Source organism: Nothoprocta perdicaria, unplaced genomic scaffold, assembly GCF_003342845.1.
Source record: "Nothoprocta perdicaria isolate Ctin4 unplaced genomic scaffold, notPer1 scaffold_229, whole genome shotgun sequence".
Classification (NCBI taxonomy): Eukaryota; Metazoa; Chordata; class Aves; order Tinamiformes; family Tinamidae; genus Nothoprocta; species Nothoprocta perdicaria.
Window position 1 is genome coordinate 1,110,378 of NW_020455454.1, and position 20,627 is coordinate 1,131,004.

Below are 20,627 nucleotides of genomic sequence, written 5' to 3' on the forward strand. Positions count from 1 at the left end.
GCTAAATACCCCCAGCTCGTGCAAGCCTTAAACGAGCTTCCCCCGCCTTTTATTCCTCTCTGAAATTTTCCCAAACCTTCATCTTGATTAAAGGGAAAAAAAAAAAAAAAAGCAGCTCTCTTTATGACTTTATTTTCAAAATAAATGTAAAAACAAACCCCAAACAATCAAAACCGAGAAGCGCCTGCAGACAGCGGCCGCCGCTGGCGGGGGGTGGCTGGGAAAGGGCCCCCCCGAGGAGCCGGCTGCTCTGCCGCGGCCCTGGGCTCGGCCGAGGCGGGGGCGGCGGCASCTGGGCGCGGGTTAAACGCCCCTCGCGCAGGTGAGGCTGATCCGCCCGTTTTCTGCTGCGGGCTCCGGAGCAGCAGCCGGGGATCGTCCCCTGCAGCCCGCGAGGTAGGCTCGCCTGCCTTGTTATCCCCGTTAAAGATAATTAAATAAACAAATAAAGTAGCGGGAACTTGAATAAGCTTTTAAAGCCGATGTGTAATGTATGGAAGGTTCATTATTATCTTTACTTTTGTATTATTCGGGAGCTGCCGGTTTGACCTTGTCACCAGCCCCTTGTGTTTGTGCACCCGCCGGCGCTGGTGATTCCCGGGATAGCCGGTGCTTTCCCAGCTCCTGCGGCGGGATGGGGTGGCGCCGGGACCCCCGCCCCGGGCCCTGGGAAGGCAGCGCGGGGCCCGGATCGGCCCGTCGGGTCCGCGGAACCCCGCGGAGGAGCAAGCGGCTCCCGAGCTGGAAAAAAGGCTTCCCTTGTGGTTTTCGCCTTGTATTTGCTCCTTTCAAGGGAAGAAGAAAGCGAAGAATGGAAGAAGGAGGTAAATGACGCCATGGCTACCAGAGCGGAAGACTATGTAAATATTCTTTTAATAATAATCTTCAGGTTTAGCTTTTATCCTACAAATATTTGATGTGCGATTGCCTGGGGATCTATTTCTATCAGGGGGTCAAACAGCTAATGCATTTAACTTTCAATGCAACCATAGGAATGGAATGGAGCAATCGACTTAAGGGTTATGTCTGTGTCTTTGTTTGTTTGTTTGTTTTTTAAGCACATATTTGAAAGATATCTTCTTAAATAAAAACTACAAGACCTAGAATCCTTATTCTATATGAATATACATATATTCATATAACAGATACAGTAGAAAAATAGAAAAGCACATTAAGACAAACAAGAAAGCTTGCCTTTTATTATTATTGTTTTTAAATAATGTTAAACAAGTTGTTTAACATTATTTAAACAAATTTAAATAATGTAAACAAATCTTTCATGAAAGATACTGCAACAAATCAGCTGCCCACCCATTTTAATCTCCGGTGTGATCGCTCTAACACTTGTTTGCTCCCGTCCCCACAGCTTGAGTCACTTCTTACTGATGCTTTTAAGGGGAAGGGATTTCAGAAAATCAGCGAACTGCTTCAAGAGAAAGAAATTGAGCCTCTCCAAAGATACAGCAAATCTCTCCTTAACCAGCTCGATAAAGCAGTGAAAAAGGCGAGTACCCTGATTTGTTGCAACCGTCTTAGTGCCCCATGGTGATAACCGCCCATTGGGCAGCCCTGCTAATGAAGTGGGGCAAAATATATTTTTGCAGGAACTGGACAAGAACGAATTCCAGAATGTCTCACTGTTGTTGAAGTGCATTCAGCTCTACTTGAAAAGTGATCTCCAGGAGGGAGAAAGCCTATTTATTGAGCAAGGACTGGTACAAAAGATGAGTATGATAAGTCAATTGGACTTAGTGCTTGTGGTGTTTTTGTTTTTAAGCTGCCAAAGGAAGCAAGCAGAGGCTGAGTTTAAATGAGTTCTGTCTGTGAAAGAGCATAAGTTTTCTGAATGTGTTTTAAGTGCTGTGGCAAAAATACCAAACTTCTCATTAATTTTATTACTATAATTATATGCATTTGCAATTTTATAAGGTAACATAGCCTTTCTGAGGGTCTCTTAATAAAACACATTTAATCTGCAGTGGTGTTCTGTCTTCTTGTTGCTACTCTACTGATTTCAGTTGATATTGGTTGTAGTAGAGAAATGCACCTGTGTCTAAGATGAGGATAATACTTGGATCTCACCAAGGGAAGAGCAGTGAGCGTGGGCTCTGTCAGTAGCCCTGTGTCAAGGAGTCCTTGGTCCTCTGTGTTAGTGCTAAATGTGGTTTTTCAGGGACACTGCTCAAAACCCCTGTGGGGGAGCAGAATAATCTGCCATGCAAAAGGCCATGCAAAAAGTTGTCAAATCTCTTAAACTTGCTTGCCCTTTTAATTGCCTTCCTCAAGCAAGCTCTGGCTGCTGCGATGGTGCCAGTGATGATGCCCCTTGCACCAAAGAGGTGCTAAAGAGCAGGGAGGAGGAAGGGCTGCTGCCTGGGTGCAGGGTTGGGGGCTTTGCCCACTGCTGGCAGCCTGTGAGCCCCGTGGCACCTTCAGCACAGTATGAGGCTGCCCAAGCTGGGGACTGAGACACCTCATGTGTCTCCATGAGGTGTGCTGAAGGTAGATTTAGTTTCAGCATTATTATTAAGAACTTGCCTTTTTGGCAGGTTTTTAACCAATTCTTTCAATTTTCACATGGTATCTTGGTTTGAAAGAGCAAGAGGTTCCATGATCCTCGCAGACCCAAATGAAAATAAGGAATTGATGATACTTCTTGAAGACTTCTTTGATTGTGCCCTGGTACGTATGTGTTTTGGAAGGTAGAAGAGTTGTCTTTGCTGTATATTCACAAGTCCCTGTTTAAAACCCAGGTAACTTAAGCTGGTGTTTCCGAGGCTCATGTGAATATTCTTATGCTGAGGTGGCTCTGGGTATTTTTTCCTTATGTCATTCAAACCCACTAATTAACTCCTAAAGAATGATCTGAAAAGCTTATTGTTTTCTCTAAGGTTTCTTTTTGAGATAGGTGCTGGATGCTTAGTGACAGTAGATTTGCAAAAGGAGGGAAACTTTTAGCTTTTTTCTCCATACTACTAAGAAATATAATTGTCCCCAGTGCTTTTTCAGATGTCAACGTCGATATATCGTCTAGTACCATAGTATGTAAAAGAAAAGGACATATATTTTTAGAGGCACATATATATATACTAAAAATAATGAAATGATACCATGATGTGGGTTTCTGAGGAATCTGAGGGTGCTCTGCTCTGGTGCTACAGAAATCGTGGAGGTGGGTTGGATGCTTTGCTTCTTTTGTGCTCCCTGCATAGAGACAACCTGTATGAGGGGGTCCCTTTATGCAATGTACCTGCATCAAGGGGTACAGCCACCCATACCTTGGTGTCTTCCAATTTTAGCCTCAGAAAGGTGAGATGTTAGGGCATAATCACAGAAGCACTTTGAGAGCTGTTGTGTTTGGGGTTGCTTTGTTAACAAAGATTTCATTTACCTTTTTCTTTAGGTGATTTGCAAATGCAGTGATGAAGGTCAGTGTGTATATTTGCATTTATTTATGTTTTTTAAATATCCCCCCGTAGCCAAAATTGCTTAATTCTGCATGACCTCTGTTCCCTTCTTCTCTCTCTCCTGCTCCCCAGCTCCTCTTTCTCCCTGCAAAATATATGTGTATATATACAAAAATGTATATATATACATTTTTCCTTTTCACTTGCTTGTTTTAAATATGCTGGAGATCTCTAGCTGTAATACCTTAGCTCTATTGCCAGCATTGAGCGTGTCAGTCAGAGCAAGCAGTAGTTCTGAATGAGCCTCACACACAGGCAGTGTGCTCTTGCACATCTCCTTGTTGTGGCTTCAAATATTATTTTCTCACTAAAGGCAGCYGCCTCTGTGGAGTAACTGGGTACTTCTAGTCTGTCATGGAGCCACCAAGGCTCAGCAAGGTCTTGCTAGCAAACGTGACTACAACTTAAGCTAACCTGATTTAGGGATCTGCCTGTGTGCCTTGGGGAACTTGTTGCATTGGCGATGCTGCTGCCTTGCAGTGCTTGTTGTGTGGCAAGACRGGCTGTGACCCCATCTGCTTGTGTGGCTGGTGAGGCTGCAAAAGAAAACATCAATTTCCCCTTTCTGTATAGGATGAGACTGTTAGAGATTTGTCTGAATACGTGTGTGGGATATTTTCACTTCAGCAACCAAGTGTTGTTGCTTCAGCCGTTGTCTTTTGTATGTGAACAAATTCATCGCTCGCTGCCGCCTTTCTAAACTGTTCCCCCAGGGAAGAAAAAGGTGGTGAATTTATTTCTACCTGAACTGGGGCATCTTGTGACAGAAGCAAATATTTGCTGTGCCCTGCGGCAGGAGGTAAGAGTTATGGCAGAGAAAGAATATGTAAATTTGCACAGGCATGCAAGTGTGCATAAATAAAAATAAATAAATTAAAAAAACCCCATGGAATATATCTTATTGACTTCTTTCCCTTTCCATTCCGTCCCCTTCCTCTGGGTGTCTGTGTGCACTGCGGGGTGATAAAAAGGCTTTGAGGACTCTCAACTCAATACTGGACAGCGTACCGCGGGAGGAGAGGAAGAAATTCCCTCTCTCCGAAGAGATGTGCTTGCTCACGTAAGTGTTCCCACCGGGGATTGCCGCTGGGAGGATGCGCTTGGCTGTGCGGAGCCACCGGCTTTCCGCTYTTCCCATCGCAGTGTCTGCTCAGATGGGCAGCGCGGCTCCGTCCTGCAGGCACGGATGAAGCACAGGCTCTTGTGGTTGTGTTTTACACCTAATGCCTCCTGCCAGTGCTTCCATCTGCCTCGTTAACGAGAATGGCTGTAGTGTTTTGTTTCCGCTTTAATTCATTGCCTTGTGTCCTTTCAGGAAAGATCTTGCCAAAACTATTCTGGATGTTGGTGGTAAGATGTGCTCAGTGGTTATTTTTATGAAGCTAGGRTTCTCTACCATTGCTTTATTTGCTTATTTTTTATGGATGACTTATAATTGAAAGAGCTTCTGTTCAGAGGCTTGATTTCTCTGGGAAGAAAATGGGATAATATTTTAAAAGCCTGCTTTAAAATTGTTAGATATAACAATCTTTCAATTCTTTCCATTTAATATTAATAATAAAAAAAAAAACTCAACTGTAATATGATAGAAAGGTAATTGGCTAATTATGTCAGCATTATGTATGTGCTTAAAATGAACAACAAGCATACTTTTTAAAACCAAATTTTACTTGATGGGGATAAACTGCAGTCAATAGGGCTTTATTGCCTTTTAAGACGGATGTTAGGAGATTCTGTTTTTGATTTATTTTTCCTCCCCTCTCCTAGCAAGAACACTTTCTGACTGGTTATATTGTGATACATGAAAAATGACTTAATCTAAGTGAGAAACTGTGTTAAACACACATTCTCCAATGGTTGGAATAAACTTTCAGCTATTACTCTCTACTATAACACAGCATTGTTTTCCTAGGTGAAATGGAAGGGAGATGAATAACATTTTTTTTTTAATATGAAGTATATTAATAATAGCAAGACCAATTTTCTGTTATAGTGGAGGAATTCTGTTTTTTATGAAGTTTTATTCTTTTCTTATGTTTGCCATCTAGACTATGACCTTCAGGTTGCCCTTTCAGAAGCACTTTGTAGGTTAATGACAAAAAAATGGAGGGATGACCTTGTTCACCACTGGTTTGAAGATAATTATCTTGCTGAAGCTTTCAAAGAGATCAAGGATAGAGAATTTGAGACGGTAGGGGTCTTTATTTTGATAACAACATGCTTGACAACGYTGCATAGGGGCTAGTGTTGTTTGAGTTCAACAAGGATGTCCTTGCAAGAAGTTCTTAGAAAACTGATTTTATAAACATAAGAAGTTTATTTGAAGGTGGCAGGGGGATTGTTTTTTAAACTAGCAAATATAAACTGGCATATGGTCGAAATAGATCTTATTTCTAAGATATTCAACTTCTAAAGTATGTATATATGTATGTGTGTATTATATTTTTGTGACTTCAGTCTGGATTGCTTTTGGCATTGTACTATTTAAAAGCTTATAATTGGAGTGGAGATGTGCCTCCAGTAAAATGAAAGTTTGCAAAGGAAATGTAAAATGATTTATTAATAAGATGTAATTTGTCTTGAAGGACTGCAGAAAATTTCTTAATCAACTCAATGAAAGGCTTAGGGATGAAAGAAGGTAAGCTGTGAACCAAGAATCTAAATTAATGTCGTCATTATTGCAACCAAACAGAAACAGAGGGAAAAGTATGACTGTAGACTAATTTGGGTCATATATACCACAAAATAATTTTCATCATGTATGTGAATAGTTCTTTTAAATATTTAGTAGAGATTCTTTGGTAGTAAAAATAACAAATCAAGTAAAATTACCAAAACCAAGGCGTTATTAAATGACTAAAACCACATGTTTTATAAGCTTCTCTATGCCTAGTTTGCCTCTAGAAAGTTGTTAACTTTTTAACAATAAGGTTAACAACATACATTCAGAATTTTAGCTTTCACACATTCARCATCAGAGTCTGAATTTGTCATGTGCAAGTTTGCTTTTTTTTTCAGAGTCTATTCCTTTCCTTGCATATCTGCTTTTGCTGACATGAATGAGGTAATATTTCTTACTGCTGTGGCACATCCCTTGCAGTATGACCACTGTTAACATGGTTAACTGGTGTGGTGTATGGGTCCTTTTCCTTCCCATTTTCTTTTCATAAAAGAACTACATTTTCTTCAGTGTGAATATAACTTTCTCTTCTAGTTTGAAAACTTGCTTAATTAGCAGCAAACTAATGGCTGCTAAGAATTTCCAATTCCAATAAAATCTTTCCTTTTTTATTGGCCCAACAATAGAAGCAGTCCTACTCCTAGTGATAAAGGAAGAGAGATCTTTTAAGAAGAAGCAGGGCAGAGGAAAGCCAGTTCCTCTGTAAGAGCTACTCGCAACCTGTCCCAGAATAAGATCAGCTTTTGAATAAAGGTTGCATTTGTGGCACCTCGTTTCTGACAGCTGTTTCCAAAGCCATGTCACCAGAGAGCTTTGCCGCAAGCTGGTTCCAGCACTGCTGTCTAATAGAAGTGCTCATAAATGCAGAAAGCCTTTAAGAGTCTTCCCTGAGCCAACATACAAATGTTTGCTTGAATTATTTTCTTCTTGTGGCTGATGCGTAGTCATGTTCTCACTYAGCTGGTGTGGTTGAGGGTCAGCAGTAGTTGGGCAACACGTAGTTTGAGCCCAGCTTTAGTTCTATGTAGTGTGCATAGGGAAACTTGTTGCAGCTTAATGCTGTAACGAAGATGAGTAATGAGAGAGCAGCTCCCAAGTAAGTGTTTTTTTTTTTTTTCTTTCTTTTTTTTCTTTTTTTTTCCCCTGGAAGTGTCAGCATGTCAGCAGTGGCTATTGTGTCCCTAGGTGAAGAAGCCCTCGGACGAGAAGCTGGAGGAATTCTGGATAGATTTTTTTTTTTTTTTTCTTTCTTTTTTTTCTTTTTTTTTCCCCTGGAAGTGTCAGCATGTCAGCAGTGGCTATTGTGTCCCTAGGTGAAGAAGCCCTCGGACGAGAAGCTGGAGGAATTCTGGATAGATTTCAACGCTGGCAGCCACAGYGTGACCTTCTATGTGGACAGTAGTGAGGTAGGAGCAAAGTCCAGTTGGGCTTTGGTTAAATTAATGCAGCTGCTGCTCGCTCAGCCCTTGTGTTGCGGCTATTTTGTTTTTATAGGGTGCTCTGTGGGACTCTGTGAGGCTGTCAAAAGAAGAAGTTAGTAGTTACAGCCTGAAGGGTAAGGTGATGCAGCTGGCATTGGCCTCTGTCCAGTTCCACTTTTATGTGATGCAAAGGGACGATTACAAAATGCATCATCACCAAGAATCTCTTSGGCAGCTTCCCTTCTGCCAGTCACGTGCTCTTGATGTTCACCTTGTACTAGCTCTGCTTGTTGGACAGGTCTTCCTGTGGTCCTGTGCAGTGTGCTAGCCCTGGCAGGAAGGAAAAGGCAGAAAGTGCCTGCTGCACTAGGGAGCTGGAGCTGCTTGGGTCTGGCCATCGCCATGTGTGGGACGAAGGCCCTGGCAGCACTGGAGGAAAGTGGAAAGGGGCAGGAGGTGAGAGCACACAGCTCTCACAGCTGGGTTGGCTCAGCATGAGAAAGTGCAAGCTCTGTAGCCCCAAAGAGAGGGTCCGTCTCATCTTCAGCTGAACTCAACATGTCCATCAGGACAGCAGCTGCTGAGGACAGTTGTTTTTTAACACACTGAACTCCACAGTGTAACACAACTTCCAAGGCTCGTGCCAGTTTGGCTTTATGCAACACGGTATAAATCAATGTGCTGACAGAAACAGCACTATTTTGGTAGTAACAAGGGAGTGATCTTAACCACCAACTGTCCTTGTACCATTTGGCATGCAACTATGCTGAAAATGGCTTCACTGATGCCCTCTCACGCTGGTTGAGCAGTGGCTTCAGAGTACTGATAGTAAAAACCCCTATTAGTTGCTTTGGGTCCTACAGAGATTTCCATTCTGGATGCTGTCCTAGGAGTAGTTTCAGTACTTGAAAACTGAAGAACARCAGCCAAATAACAATTTAATTTGCGTTGGGCTGAAAAAGCAATGAATGCTTTTTGGATGCCATCAAGCTTCTATTCATGTAGGTGACTTTCTTCCACATTGCATCCTGTGATGGAGGAATCATGAGAAAGGAAGACTTTGATGTGCTGTAGAAAACACAGGAAATTTGCACGTCACAGACCGCAGCAGCAGTCCTGATATGGGGGCTCTGCAGTCTGCCATGGAGGGGAGTTGTAGCTAACCTTAAGAGCCAAGTTTACCAGGGCAAATTGAGGATTTAAGTTATGGATTGGCAGGAAACAGCATAATCACCTGAACCTAACAAGGAAGAAATGGATGAGTGGCGTAGTTACTAGAAATATAAAAGAGCTTGTCTTTAAGTTTAAAAACAAAACTCTACCTAAATCTTTTTGGGRTAATTACCTGAATGCTTTGCTTTGTAAATGATTTAACTGCATTTTCTTTTTTAACCCAGAGGAGAATGGAGAAAAGACTGTTAAAATTTACATGAAGGTTCCTGTTATTATCAACAAAAATGAAGTAACAAAAATCAGAATATCCTTTACTGACAAGCTGGAAATCTTAGATGTACTCAAAAAAGTACTGGGAAATGAAAAAATGATGGTAAGATCTTGGTATGAGTGTGGTTTGGGTTTTTTTTTGGGGTTTTTTTTTTTTGTTTGTTTGTTTTTTGCCCCACTGTGTATTAAGTAAAATATGACTTAAAAAAAAAATCAGTGGATTTTAATTTTTATATTTATGATGTTAGTTGTGCCAATATGTAGCTGGCTTTATTGGATAAAAGATTCTGCTTTTTGAAGTTAGTTTTCATATGAGATTACTTCACACCAACAGATAAATGTGGCTGAAGAGGAGCTTGCCTGTACTGGGGAGCAAACCAAGCAGAACGAAGCAGGTGTGTTTTTTTTTCTTTTCTTTTCTTTTTTTTTTAATAGTTATGGCATTTAAATTGCTCAGATTTAAGATGGGTGCCTTCATTCTTATGCAGTAGTTTGCCATTAGCCATATTTAAAGGGGGATAAAGAGACAAAACTGAAGGAAAACGAACAAAAACCCAAGCCACTCCTTGGTCTTCTGCTGTTCCTGTCTTGGGGGTGGCACTGAGTGTCCTTGCCCTGGTGAGGCTGGCCGTCAGCTGTGGAGCTGCACGTGCAGCAGCCCCTCTCAGCAAGCTGGATCAGCTCGCTGCTGGCTAACCTGGAAAGGCAAATCTTGATGGCCAGCTACCCGTGCAAACAAGCATGCAGAAGCTGCCCCATCTGCAATTGCTGTGTGTCTCCTTGCTTTCTCCCAGTGCTACTCCTGATGTAGGGGTGCTGTGGGGCAGCTTGTGGGAGGCTCCCCAAGGGAGATGATGTTTGCCTCAATATACCTGTGACAGCAGTCTTGCCAAGAACACCAGTCCTCTGGTGGATCAATGCTTGCATTTGCAACTATAGTGGAAATCCTCCTGATTCTGGGAGCTTAGGAGAAAGTAGGAAAGGAAGAATTTCTGCTTCATCCACAACCACGAAGCACTTGCAGAGGTACAAGATTGCACCTCTACTCAGAGCAGTCCTGGAGCAGGAATGATTGGAAGGTAACGTGTTGCCAACGAAGCACTTCTTGAAGTGCCTAGCTGAGATGCAGTTTAGGGAAAAAGAGATGGTGTAAGGTCCTGCTAGTCCTTTGATTTAGTGGGGTGTAAATGACCTTTTCATGCATTCTGGAGCAAAGAATTGAGGTAACGACAATGATAAATTCATACATCTTCATACACTATGTGGGGCTATTATGGGGTGTCTTCAAGATGCCATTTATCTAGCATTGCAAATCTGCACTCGGTAGTCTAGAAATATTTTACGTTTTTGTTTTATTAAATGTGATCATGAGGTATTTGTCCCTATTAGATCTACTGCTTTGCTTCTATATATGTGCTTAAAATGGAAAAGTCCATGTATTCCATTTTGGCAGAGACATTCTCATGAAGGTTGTTGTTCTGCAGTAATACTTGAGTCCGGTAACGTCCGGAAGAAGAGAAATCCTTCCAACTCTGAAAACACAGACTCCTTCTCAGACCTCCTAGCCTCTCAGCGCAGTGAGCAGTTAACAGACACAGTCACAGTATGTGTTTTGTGAATTGTGAAACAAAAGTTTTGCCCACTCCCATTCAATCTCTGTTCTGCCTTTTAAAATAGGTATAGTTAAAACTTTCTTTAAAAATAAAAATCATTTGTATTCAGCTCTGACAAAGCCTTCTCAATCAGTGAGGAGTCAGCTTCCTAGCTACTTGCTCCCAGAGCTACAAATCTCGCAAACTGTTTTAAAGAGAGGAGAAAAATGTGCCTTTCATCAGAGTGAGAAACTGATCTTGTATAAATATACATGTATGTGTGTATTCATAGGCATGTGTGCGCATACTTACCTATTACGTATAGCTAATGAAAGATATATCGTCCAGCTTTTGCCACAGGCCAGCTCTGAAAATCTTTCTCTATATCATTTAACTGTTTTTATTGATTGCGTCTTCATGTCTCCAAGCAGAAAACGGTCACCCCAGTCACCATGATTGAAGTGAGCCAGCAGACCGACATGGAGGATATAAACCCAGGCCCAGGTCTGGCCTGTCCCTTTTTGGTTCCTTAAGCTTGATCCACTTAGGTGTTCCCTGGGTGAAGCTCTGGGAAGGTTCCACTTTTGCAGACCTTCCCCAGGAAATAGTCAAAGAGTTTCCAGAAGGTGAAGCTGTCATTTCTTTGCCTCCCTCAGCAGAAAAACCCAAAGCTTCCTCTCCAAGGATGAAAGTTAAGACCAGGTAAATGTCTTGAAGACAAAAAATTGCAAATCCTTCTTTCCATTCTCTCTACCAACCCATTCCTTCCCCCACCCTCCTGCCTGAAGTTTTAATGTATGTGACTTTGATGATTGCCCTATCAATTAGTAAATAATAATAATAAAACGCACTCCATTTTGCTACCCTGACTTGTAGGGAGATTTGCCTGATGTTTCAGCACTTCAGAGTTAGTCAGTAGTCATGTTAGTTACAAGTTGAGCTGCCAGCTTGGTGTGATCTTTCCTTTTTGTCCACTATTTAGTCCCAGAAAAAAATGAACCTATTACAGAGTCTAATTTCAGCAGTGTACTTGGAGATCCCATAATGTATATCTGTTTGTAAATAGCAGTCCTGATTTCTGTGTACTGTTGTATGAATTTGAGTCTATCTTGGCATTAGTGCTATCATTTTTCAGAGCAATGTGAGATGGCAGTTCTTTTAATCAACTAGCCTGGGTCTGCATAGAGATGCTTACTGGCCTCTCTTCCTTATGTACCTCTTAAGCTGCTACTTGGATACCACTAGGCTTGCTAGTACAAGTCCTTTTAATCTTAATATTTCATCAAGTGCCTGCCTGGATTTATGTTCATCTGATGTGGTTGGTTGTCTCTAGTGAGAAGCCCTTAGAAGAAGAGACCATAGAGGTGTCAACACCAAAGGTATGTGTGTCTTGGGATCGCTTGAGGGAAGAAGTCTTTTGCAAGGCATTGGTGTCCTCATGGTGTTGCAGGAGTTGACTGTGCTGTATTGACCCATTCCTACATGAGTGGTGGCCTGAGCAAATGTAATGCTATGTGGAGCAATGACTGTGGTCCACCTACGATCCCACGAGGTCAAAGCTAGTAATTCAAGTGCAGTTGTATTTCCTCAGTATATAATCAATGTTGTGCATGGGACACAGGATGCATTGGTAACTGGACCAGCTCCATACATGACAAGCTTGGGTTTTGCAAGATTTGGGTGCAATCTGTAAGAGCAAAGAGTTGCTTCTTGAAGAGAAGCAGGTCTTGGAAGTACCCAGCTGTGCTGATTCACTTTTGACCTGATCTCTGATGATCCTCCCGGGCTGAATCTCTCTCTCTGCTCCTGGCATGGGACGTTGCAACTTGGATAAACTAGCATTTACTTACATTACTTAGCCCATCTTAGCTTGAGGTCCAGGAACTTCTTTCTTTCTTTGAAGGTTGATGCCAGAAAAAAGAGAAACAGAAAAGCAAGTTTGGTCAAGGAGAAGAAGACTGAAGCCAGGTATGCTATTAAAAGCGCTCATGGTGTGATCTGAGTACAACAGCTATAGCCAGTTTCTTGCTATGGAAAAAAAAATAATAATAGTATTTGTTTTCCAAAGGTTGCCTTTGGATATGATCTTGCAAGATACGTCTGTTATCTGACAGAGTTTCGAATGTTTTGTTTTACCGAGGGGTCCCAGGTGGGGAGAGAGAGAGTTTAGATTAATTTTGGATTGATCACGGATGAGAAAAGAATTGATGTAGAACATCATTACTACAAGTTTTACGCCTTCAGATCAAATATCTCATGTGCTTAGTAGAGTGTGCACAGGAGTGGCAGAGATTAGAGGAGAAGGGTGTCTTAGTTCAGTCATTCTGCTCCCTCTAGTGTCTTACCTAAAGATGTACATTTCTTCTTTCCTTTAGGAAACTTTCATGAGAAACGAGACTAGTTCTTTATCTTTCTTCTCCTGTTAATAAAAGGAGAGCATAACGTATGCTGAATGTAAATAATAGAAATTTGGAGAAAGAAAGGAATAACTTTTTTTGAAAGGCATGAAAACAAAATCCACTTGCTTACAGAGAACTGGTTAGAGAGCAACCATTGAATGCTACCACTTTCAGAAATGAGTTAAATGGAATTTTCTCTTCTTAAAGACTTCTGAAGTTATCTTTTAAGGCATTTGTGATTTCTTCCTACCGCATCCTGTTGTTATTAATTTGTATGCTATGTAATCTTTCATAAGTGGACTTGGTTGTGTCTTCTGAATGCTTGCCTGAAAATAAAAAGTTACATTTGAAGTAAGGTGTGAGAATGAAGACAATAATAGAGGCTAAGTAGGAAAGGAACAAGTATTTTTTTTTTTTTTTTAGCTTAAACTGTAGGTATATACATCTTTAAGTGTTCACTGTATAGCAAAGTTTATCAATACTAAAAGCAGTATTGATAAGCAGTCCTGATCCCCCATTCCTACTGAGTGTTCTCGATGAAATTTGATAGGCTGGCTGTGCTGATATACTGCTCTTCCATGTTTCCTCCTAGCAGGAAGGATTCCTTTGACTTTGAAAACTCGGACTCTTCAAGTCATGAAAAGGTAAAATTGAGGCAGAACGTGTCCTGAGTAGTGTTAAGGAGCAGGTTATGTTGCTTACTGCAGAAATGCAATGAGAGGGATGTGTTGCTGTAGCAAATGTATGTGAAATAATCAGACTGTATGTGTACTGAGATAATTTTTTTTTTTCCCAGGAAAAATAGGAATTTGAGATTTTTTTCAGCCTCTTTCTAATACTGGGGCAACTGGTGCTTCCTTTTAAATAAGTGCTGAACTGGCCACCCCAAATTCCTGCTGTAGGGCTGAGCATCACCAGGCGTCAGCACCACCCCCGGGTGTCAGAGTAAAAGCCTGCTTCGTGGCGTGCTTAGTAGGGTTGGAACAGTCCTGTCCCAAATCTGCCTATGTCTGGTGCACCGTATCTATAGTGTGCTTGCACTAGTGGTGCTATCATTGCTTAAATGAGATCTTTCTTTAACATTGCCAAATAAAAATAAAGGGTGAATAAAGTAGAACTGTTTACGCCAACAAGTGTTTGTCAGTTGTTATTTTTGACATTATTTCAATCAACAAATCCCTTCAATTAAAAAGGAAATCAGACTGCTTATAATGCATTCCTAGCCCTTCCTCACGTGTTTTAATTTTGTAGATTGCTCTGTGGGGTCTTTGAATTTTGAGGCAAAAAAATATGCTTCTGTTTCAGGTTGCTGAAGCAAAAGAAAAGATCCTTGGACAGAAACTTTCTTCACAAAAGCAGAGGTACAGAATCATACGTACATTGTTTATGAATCTCCTGACCTGATTTAAGAATCCATTACCTTGGTTATCTTTCTTGATCCTAACTTAAAATAGTTTGTGATAGTTCTAATAAAACAATTCCTGGCTTAGCTGTCCCAGTAGATGTTATCAATACTAAAGTTTTGTCTATGTGACAGCCACGACAGAGAAAAATCACTTTAACACCAGTAAGACCTGACTTCCAAAAATGTCTACATTTATATATATATATATATATATATATATATATTTACCTATATAGCTGATTTACCTTTTGAAAAATGCTCAAATACTCTGCATGTCCTTTGCCTTCTCCAGTTACAAAAAAGTTGCCAGGAATTTATCACTTCTAAGTAGGTAGCCTGATCTCTTGTTGCTGCTAAGCTCCAGGTATCCCTGGAATATTATATTTCAAAACTAGTCAAAGAAACACTTGGCTAACTGCTACATGACAATAACCTGGACATTCTGTTGATGTATCTCTCAAAGGCCCCTTCTGCTGGTATTTGGCTTCATCTCCCTTATACCACTGCCCCATGCTTTTATGCCTTCTGTGTAATTGCAATGAATTATCATACCTTCCATTAGTCTAAATTATCTTATGTCTCGATGAGTTACTTTGCAGGGGTCATGAAACAGAAGAGAAGAGTCAGGACTCGAGTAAGCTCCAGAAACGACGGGTAGGTGGGATGTCGTTTTTCCATCCCTAGAGTATGTAGCAGCCATGTGCGTTGTGGAGATGAACTATTACACTCTTGAACAGTCTGAAAGTTTATCTTATTCAGTGTGGGCTTGTATCTCTGCTGGTCACTACTCTCTTGAACTGCACACGTGCTTTTGGGGTGTCCCCACATCCATGCAAAGGCATTGCTGTGCAAAGTGGCACCACACAGTCAGCACTGGTGGGAAGCCCTCCGTAGGGGTAGTGGGGTGGCAGGGGGGAAATGACACTTTAAATAAATTGGGAGCCATTTAAAGCATCTGGCCCTGCTCCTGAGTCTGAAAATGGGCTATTTGTTGTCATTAGAAGTAATGTTTGGGGAACACTGAGCCTGCCAGAGCAGAGCATGAAGGTTTGGTACGTCTGCTTTCTTTTTCTAGCTGAACTCTTGGTTGCATTTTAGTGGTGTGTGGGTTGTTTTTTCTTYCCYCCCCCCCTCCCCCTGATGAAAAGTCTTTTATACAGAGGAGGAGTGAGGGGGAGATGAGAAAGGAAGGCACTAGACACCAGTGTGGCAAAGGGCAAGTGTCCAACACTTACTGGTTTCACTCTTCTGGTTTGACAGTTAACTGTTCAGTTGCTCTTTTAGCAGGTTTGATGGCTTGAAATGCTTTGGGTTTCATACTATGGGGAGGAAGAAAGAGAATAATTTTGCTAGCAGATTGACAGAAGAGGCTGCAGGATTTTGGGGGCTAAAGGAGGGAAGTAACTGACTGAGCAGGGCTCACCCTTTAATATTGGATCTTTAGTCCAGTTACAGGGAACATCTTTTCTCTGAAAGCAACAGTGGAAATGCAAGCACTGGCCTGAGTGAAAAAAGCTGGATCCTTGACTCACAGAAACGGTCATTGCCAAGATCTGTTGATTACACCCGAAAAAGGCCTCGGGTCAGAAGCAAATTAAAAGGTAAGAACAGTCCGCTGTTGGCAGGGAACTATGCAGCAGAGGCACAAAAGGGCAGGCAAGGGCAATAAATTTCCAAAATCTACAGTCTGCAGACCAAGGCTGCCCTGTGCCTGTTCWGGCTCTGGCAGATGCTCATCCTCCCTGTGGTTTCAAACAGCTGCGGTGAAAGGCGAGAGTGTGTGTCTTGCTCTGGGCTGTTGGGCAGCTCCCTAGGCCCTGATTTGAGCTAGAGTGATCTAAGAGTTGGGAGCTCTCCCTCTATCTCGTGAGGAGGAAGAGCCTTGCTGATGGGCCCCTGCAGGGGTAAAAAAAGCAAAGGAAAAATGAAGGAGAAATTATGCTGTATACCATGTTCTGCAAGAGTTTGCTTTCACTCCTGTGCCAGCCCACACACCCCATTGGGGCCTAGTGGCTCTTAGGTGAGCTGTCGTGCCTGCATTTTTGGGGGGAACTGCTCTGGATTCAGCGATTCTTAGTATTGCTCAATTTGCATTGCTTAGGAGCTTTGTAAGAAGGAATTCTTGGAGCTCAGCCCATAAGTTGTGGAGTTCCTGCTTGCAAATGAAGAAAAAGCCACATTTAAAATTCTTCTTTGCCATGGTGCAGTCTTGTTAGTGGAAAAAGAACACAGTCACATCGCCAGTAACCAAGAAACCTTTTCTCCTTGCAGTACTTCCAGTGTCTTCTGCAAGTAGTGGCAGTGATCACCAGGCAAAGAACGTAAGGACCTGTAATTTTTACTGTGCTTTAGGATTCAAAGCATTGTATATACAAAACAGGCATGTATGAATGATCTGAAATTAACCAAACAGATGTTATCTTTCTTATCAAATGTTTTAAGCAAGTAAATGTTTGATACTTGGCCTCTTCACCGGAAAACTCTTACCTGACTTCTTCCCTCTTGGGTTTTCTGGCCAAGTACTGGCCAGTGCCTCGGGATACTTCCCTTTCTGTTCTGRTGGCAATTTTTGTCTTGCACTGTCAGTGTCCCTTGCTCATGCTATGAGGTTCTTCACTTCTAGAAACCTAACCATGAATTACAATGGTGGGAGGAGAAATAAGTGGCCCATACACTGATCCAAGGAAAATATAGTTTARCAGTGCCAAACTTTCCAAGGGTCCAAGTTGTAAGCACTGTATTTTGTGTGCCGTGAAGTGGTTTCCACACTAAAGTCTGGGAAATCTTTGTAGGCTTGGCAGCTATAGTGAAAGCTTTTGCCCTAAAACCTTTTATTTCTTGATCAAAAYGTTCGTCTTATTTCAGGGAAGAAATCTCCTTTAGCATTTGAGATGGCTATTCATATGTGTTAGTCATCCTTCAAAAAGTCTCAGCTTTTTAGTAAAATAATTTTAAAATATATTGAAATAAAAAAAAACTTTAAATAAAACCCTAACTTTATTTCAGTCGGGAGTTTCAAGACCAAGAGCTCAGAATGAAACACTAAAGGAAAAGGGCACATCCAGTGACAAGGGAGATGAATTACCTACTGCGAAAGTTGCTGGTATTTCTCTTTGACTCTTGTTCAAACTAATAGAAACATTGTTTTGACTGTTGTTGTTGTTGTCGTTCTTCACACCCTTTGGTAAAYGTTCTGCTGTGTGATCGTCTTGGGATGGCTGTGAAGCTGGGTAATGTTTGTGGATAAAGTATCTTGAAGAGAGAGGACATTAGCTGGGCATGRGGGTAATCTGGTGCCTAAATCATGCAGCCACATGGGAAAGGGAAGTTTGTCCATGCCCTGCCTGGGGATTCCTTATGTTCACAGTCTTGTTACCTCTCCTGTCCAGGCTAATCTGCCATCTGCACCCAAAGCTCCAGCTTTGATGCCTTTGTAAGAAAAAGACCCCTCTGAGCATTAGTGTTTTTGTCTGATGCAGGTCTGTGGTTTGGTTGAACTTGCTTAAAAGGATTTTTCTCTCCATTCTGCAATGTTAATAGTMATCTTTTTATAGTATATCTAGAGCTGCAGTGTGAGCAACAACGCATATAATACTTAGACTATTACAAACTCCCACAGCATTATCTGTGCTTACTCAGACAGTCAGAAGCTATGCAAACCAGTTGTGATGCTGTGAAATTAGTATGTCCCAATGTCAATCTCYGGACTGTGGATTGTGGTGTAACTTGCATAGGAAAAAACACAAAACTTATTACACCATTATGTAATTTTCTTTCTTATTTATTTCTTTTTCTTCTCCATGCCCTGGTGTGGTTTTTACTCTGAATGGGTTTAYTTTTTGTTTTTGACTTCCTGAGTATTACACTACTCTGAAATATCTTGTTGTAGCAGCCTATTTTCTCTGCTCCCATTTCTTCTGGGAACATGTGTGCTTGAATAAAGTAGCTTTAAATGCTATGTTATGCAAACTTAAATATTGCAGCAACCATGGGAAGTGAATAAAAGATAAAGGACCAACATAAATAAGAAAAAGCTTTTGGACTGAGTTTGAAACACTATCTTCTCTTTTATAGGTGTAAAGATAGAGAAAAGATTGTTTCCTTTTCTTTTTCTTTCCTTTTCTTGGTATTTAAATAAACTCAGTCTGTTAGTGTTTTAATAGATACAGCATTTAAAATCTAATGACTACTTTGTTTGGCTTCTCTTGTGCAGTTGAAACAYACTCAGAGGTAGAAGGGAATCCGGTAGTGAATAATACTGCTGCTGAGGGATATTCCAATGTTGAAGAGAAGCAAACACAGGTATGCTATGCAGTACTTCAGATGCCTTCTAACTTCTAAATACTTTCTAACTAAATACTTCTCATCTAAAAACTGGGGAGTAAGGCATCATGTTACTTTACATGTGCTGCATACAAGCTGTCAAGGGGTTATTTCTATTTTTTTTTTCTTTCCCTTCCTTTGTCCTTAGAATTTTCCTGATCAGTCTGGCAAGTTGTCAAGAGAAGAGGAATTGTTCAAGCGGAAGGACTCGGGTACGTACGTACCTCAGGACTCAGGTCTCAATAACACAGAAGAGATCTTAAAAAGGCAGAAAGGGGTGTTTAAATGTAAAAAGAGTTCTGAAAGTTGTTGCCTTTATTTCTGAGAGTAAATATAGAGACCATCCTTCAAGCTTTTTGTAACTGGAAACAACTGAGTTTCACAGAAGTCAGATAGAATGGGGCTCCYTGTGACTTGTATTCTCATTAATATTCTTGCTCCCAGTCTAGTTCTTGGAGAGACTGTTTTGAAGTTGTTGTTACGCATTGAGCTACCAAAGCCCTGGGCTTAGCCAAAAGAATCTCCTTTCTTGTGAGGTGGCTCTATTCATGTTCCAGATACAGGGGTCTCATCCATCAAGCGTTTGCAGAGTGCTTCCCAGTATAAACTCTTTGGCTTAATTTTGAGGGAAAAGAAAAACCTGTAACTTTATCAGTTTGTCACTGTTTACTGGACAATGTTGCAGCTGGAAAGGAGTTGAAGGAGGAATTAAGGTTATGTTCAGAAGTTTAGGTGTGGGTAATGATGCATTTGAATATTTTCCCCACGAGCCCTAAATCTCTGCATTTCCCTGGATGCTGCTCCAGTGTGCTTGTCATGGTCCAACTGTACCTCTGTGTCCTGAACACTACTACTTCCCTAACTTCCCTATGTCCTGACCTCTTCCAGTGCTTGAGTGGCAGCTCTTCAAGGATAGCTGTTTTGCTGAGTTCATGCAAGCAGACAGTGGGATCCAAGGGATCCAAGATTTTTTTTTTTTTTTTTTCTCCTCATTTTCATTAAATATGGCATGCTGCCTCTAGCTCTGTGTTCCTGAAAAGGGTGATGTTTTTGGTGGTGGAAGGACTCTGCTTCTACTCTGACCAAAACATGGTTTAGTTTGGCTCCCTGTAGTCAAAAAGGGTGAAGTCAGGTTGGAAGAGGTGCAGAGGAGAAGAGTATGAGGACTGAGTGAACTTCCTTTCAAGACACTGAAAACATAATSCTATGGGACCATGCTTGCATGTCAGCACCACTGTGCATGCCTTTGACAGCAGACCTTTGTGTGCTCTCTGGTGGATGGGGAATTCGGGAAAATAAAATGCCCGAATCTGTCAGGTAAGGATTACAGATGTGGAAAGAAAAGTGCATGTGGCTGGGTGAAACTATTTTGTGGCAACCTTAGTGAAGTTGGAAAAAAGGTCATTAGAGATGATTAACTTTTCTCTTTCTGATATATTTTTGCAAAGATGTTATGTTACACAGCTGAAATTAGCTCAGGAACAAACAGTCAGAAACAGGCTGAGAAACTTGGACTAGAAAACACAAGAGGGAAGAAGCCAGGTGAGAGTTTCCTGGTAAGGAGGCCAAGTAACAAATTGTTTTTAAGCTGGAGATATGATGACTTTCCAGTTATTGACGTAGCACTAGGCAACACAATGACCTGCCTTTGCAAGGAMAGAGACTTGCTGGTGCAGTCTTGTGTCCTTTGATTGAAAAAGACCTTCAAGATTGAGTCCAACCATAAAACCATCACCACACGGCTCCTGAAGTGTCCCTGAGTGCCTCATCTACATGTTCTTGAACACTGCCAGGGACAGTGACTCCACTGCTTCCCTGGGAAGCCTGTTCTAATGTATGACCACTCTTGGTGGATAATGCCATGCACCTCATCTTAAAAAAAAAAAAAAAAAAAAAA

The 20,627-nt window shown here is 41.4% G+C and overlaps 1 protein-coding gene across 1 annotated transcript in view; it reads left to right on the forward strand.

Moving 5' to 3' along the window:
* Positions 1 to 387: 387 nt before the first annotated feature.
* The window catches only part of SYCP2L (synaptonemal complex protein 2 like), a 25,902-nt gene continuing 5,662 nt past the window's right edge, over positions 388 to 20,627 (forward strand). Inside the window, exons 1-29 of the mRNA XM_026039354.1 lie at positions 388 to 396; positions 802 to 860; positions 1,367 to 1,504; positions 1,605 to 1,724; positions 2,578 to 2,682; positions 3,404 to 3,428; positions 4,181 to 4,266; positions 4,439 to 4,527; positions 4,783 to 4,817; positions 5,516 to 5,658; positions 6,053 to 6,105; positions 6,486 to 6,531; positions 7,461 to 7,553; positions 7,642 to 7,702; positions 8,966 to 9,114; positions 9,346 to 9,406; positions 10,496 to 10,620; positions 11,032 to 11,107; positions 11,227 to 11,305; positions 11,937 to 12,015; positions 12,525 to 12,571; positions 13,598 to 13,646; positions 14,308 to 14,363; positions 15,007 to 15,061; positions 15,852 to 16,008; positions 16,679 to 16,728; positions 17,414 to 17,510; positions 18,621 to 18,709; positions 18,879 to 18,942. Of these exons, the coding sequence (XP_025895139.1) occupies positions 837 to 860; positions 1,367 to 1,504; positions 1,605 to 1,724; positions 2,578 to 2,682; positions 3,404 to 3,428; positions 4,181 to 4,266; positions 4,439 to 4,527; positions 4,783 to 4,817; positions 5,516 to 5,658; positions 6,053 to 6,105; positions 6,486 to 6,531; positions 7,461 to 7,553; positions 7,642 to 7,702; positions 8,966 to 9,114; positions 9,346 to 9,406; positions 10,496 to 10,620; positions 11,032 to 11,107; positions 11,227 to 11,305; positions 11,937 to 12,015; positions 12,525 to 12,571; positions 13,598 to 13,646; positions 14,308 to 14,363; positions 15,007 to 15,061; positions 15,852 to 16,008; positions 16,679 to 16,728; positions 17,414 to 17,510; positions 18,621 to 18,709; positions 18,879 to 18,942 (2,251 nt within the window). The 5' untranslated portion in view covers positions 388 to 396; positions 802 to 836. The remainder of the gene's footprint in view (positions 397 to 801; positions 861 to 1,366; positions 1,505 to 1,604; positions 1,725 to 2,577; positions 2,683 to 3,403; positions 3,429 to 4,180; positions 4,267 to 4,438; positions 4,528 to 4,782; positions 4,818 to 5,515; positions 5,659 to 6,052; positions 6,106 to 6,485; positions 6,532 to 7,460; positions 7,554 to 7,641; positions 7,703 to 8,965; positions 9,115 to 9,345; positions 9,407 to 10,495; positions 10,621 to 11,031; positions 11,108 to 11,226; positions 11,306 to 11,936; positions 12,016 to 12,524; positions 12,572 to 13,597; positions 13,647 to 14,307; positions 14,364 to 15,006; positions 15,062 to 15,851; positions 16,009 to 16,678; positions 16,729 to 17,413; positions 17,511 to 18,620; positions 18,710 to 18,878; positions 18,943 to 20,627) is intronic.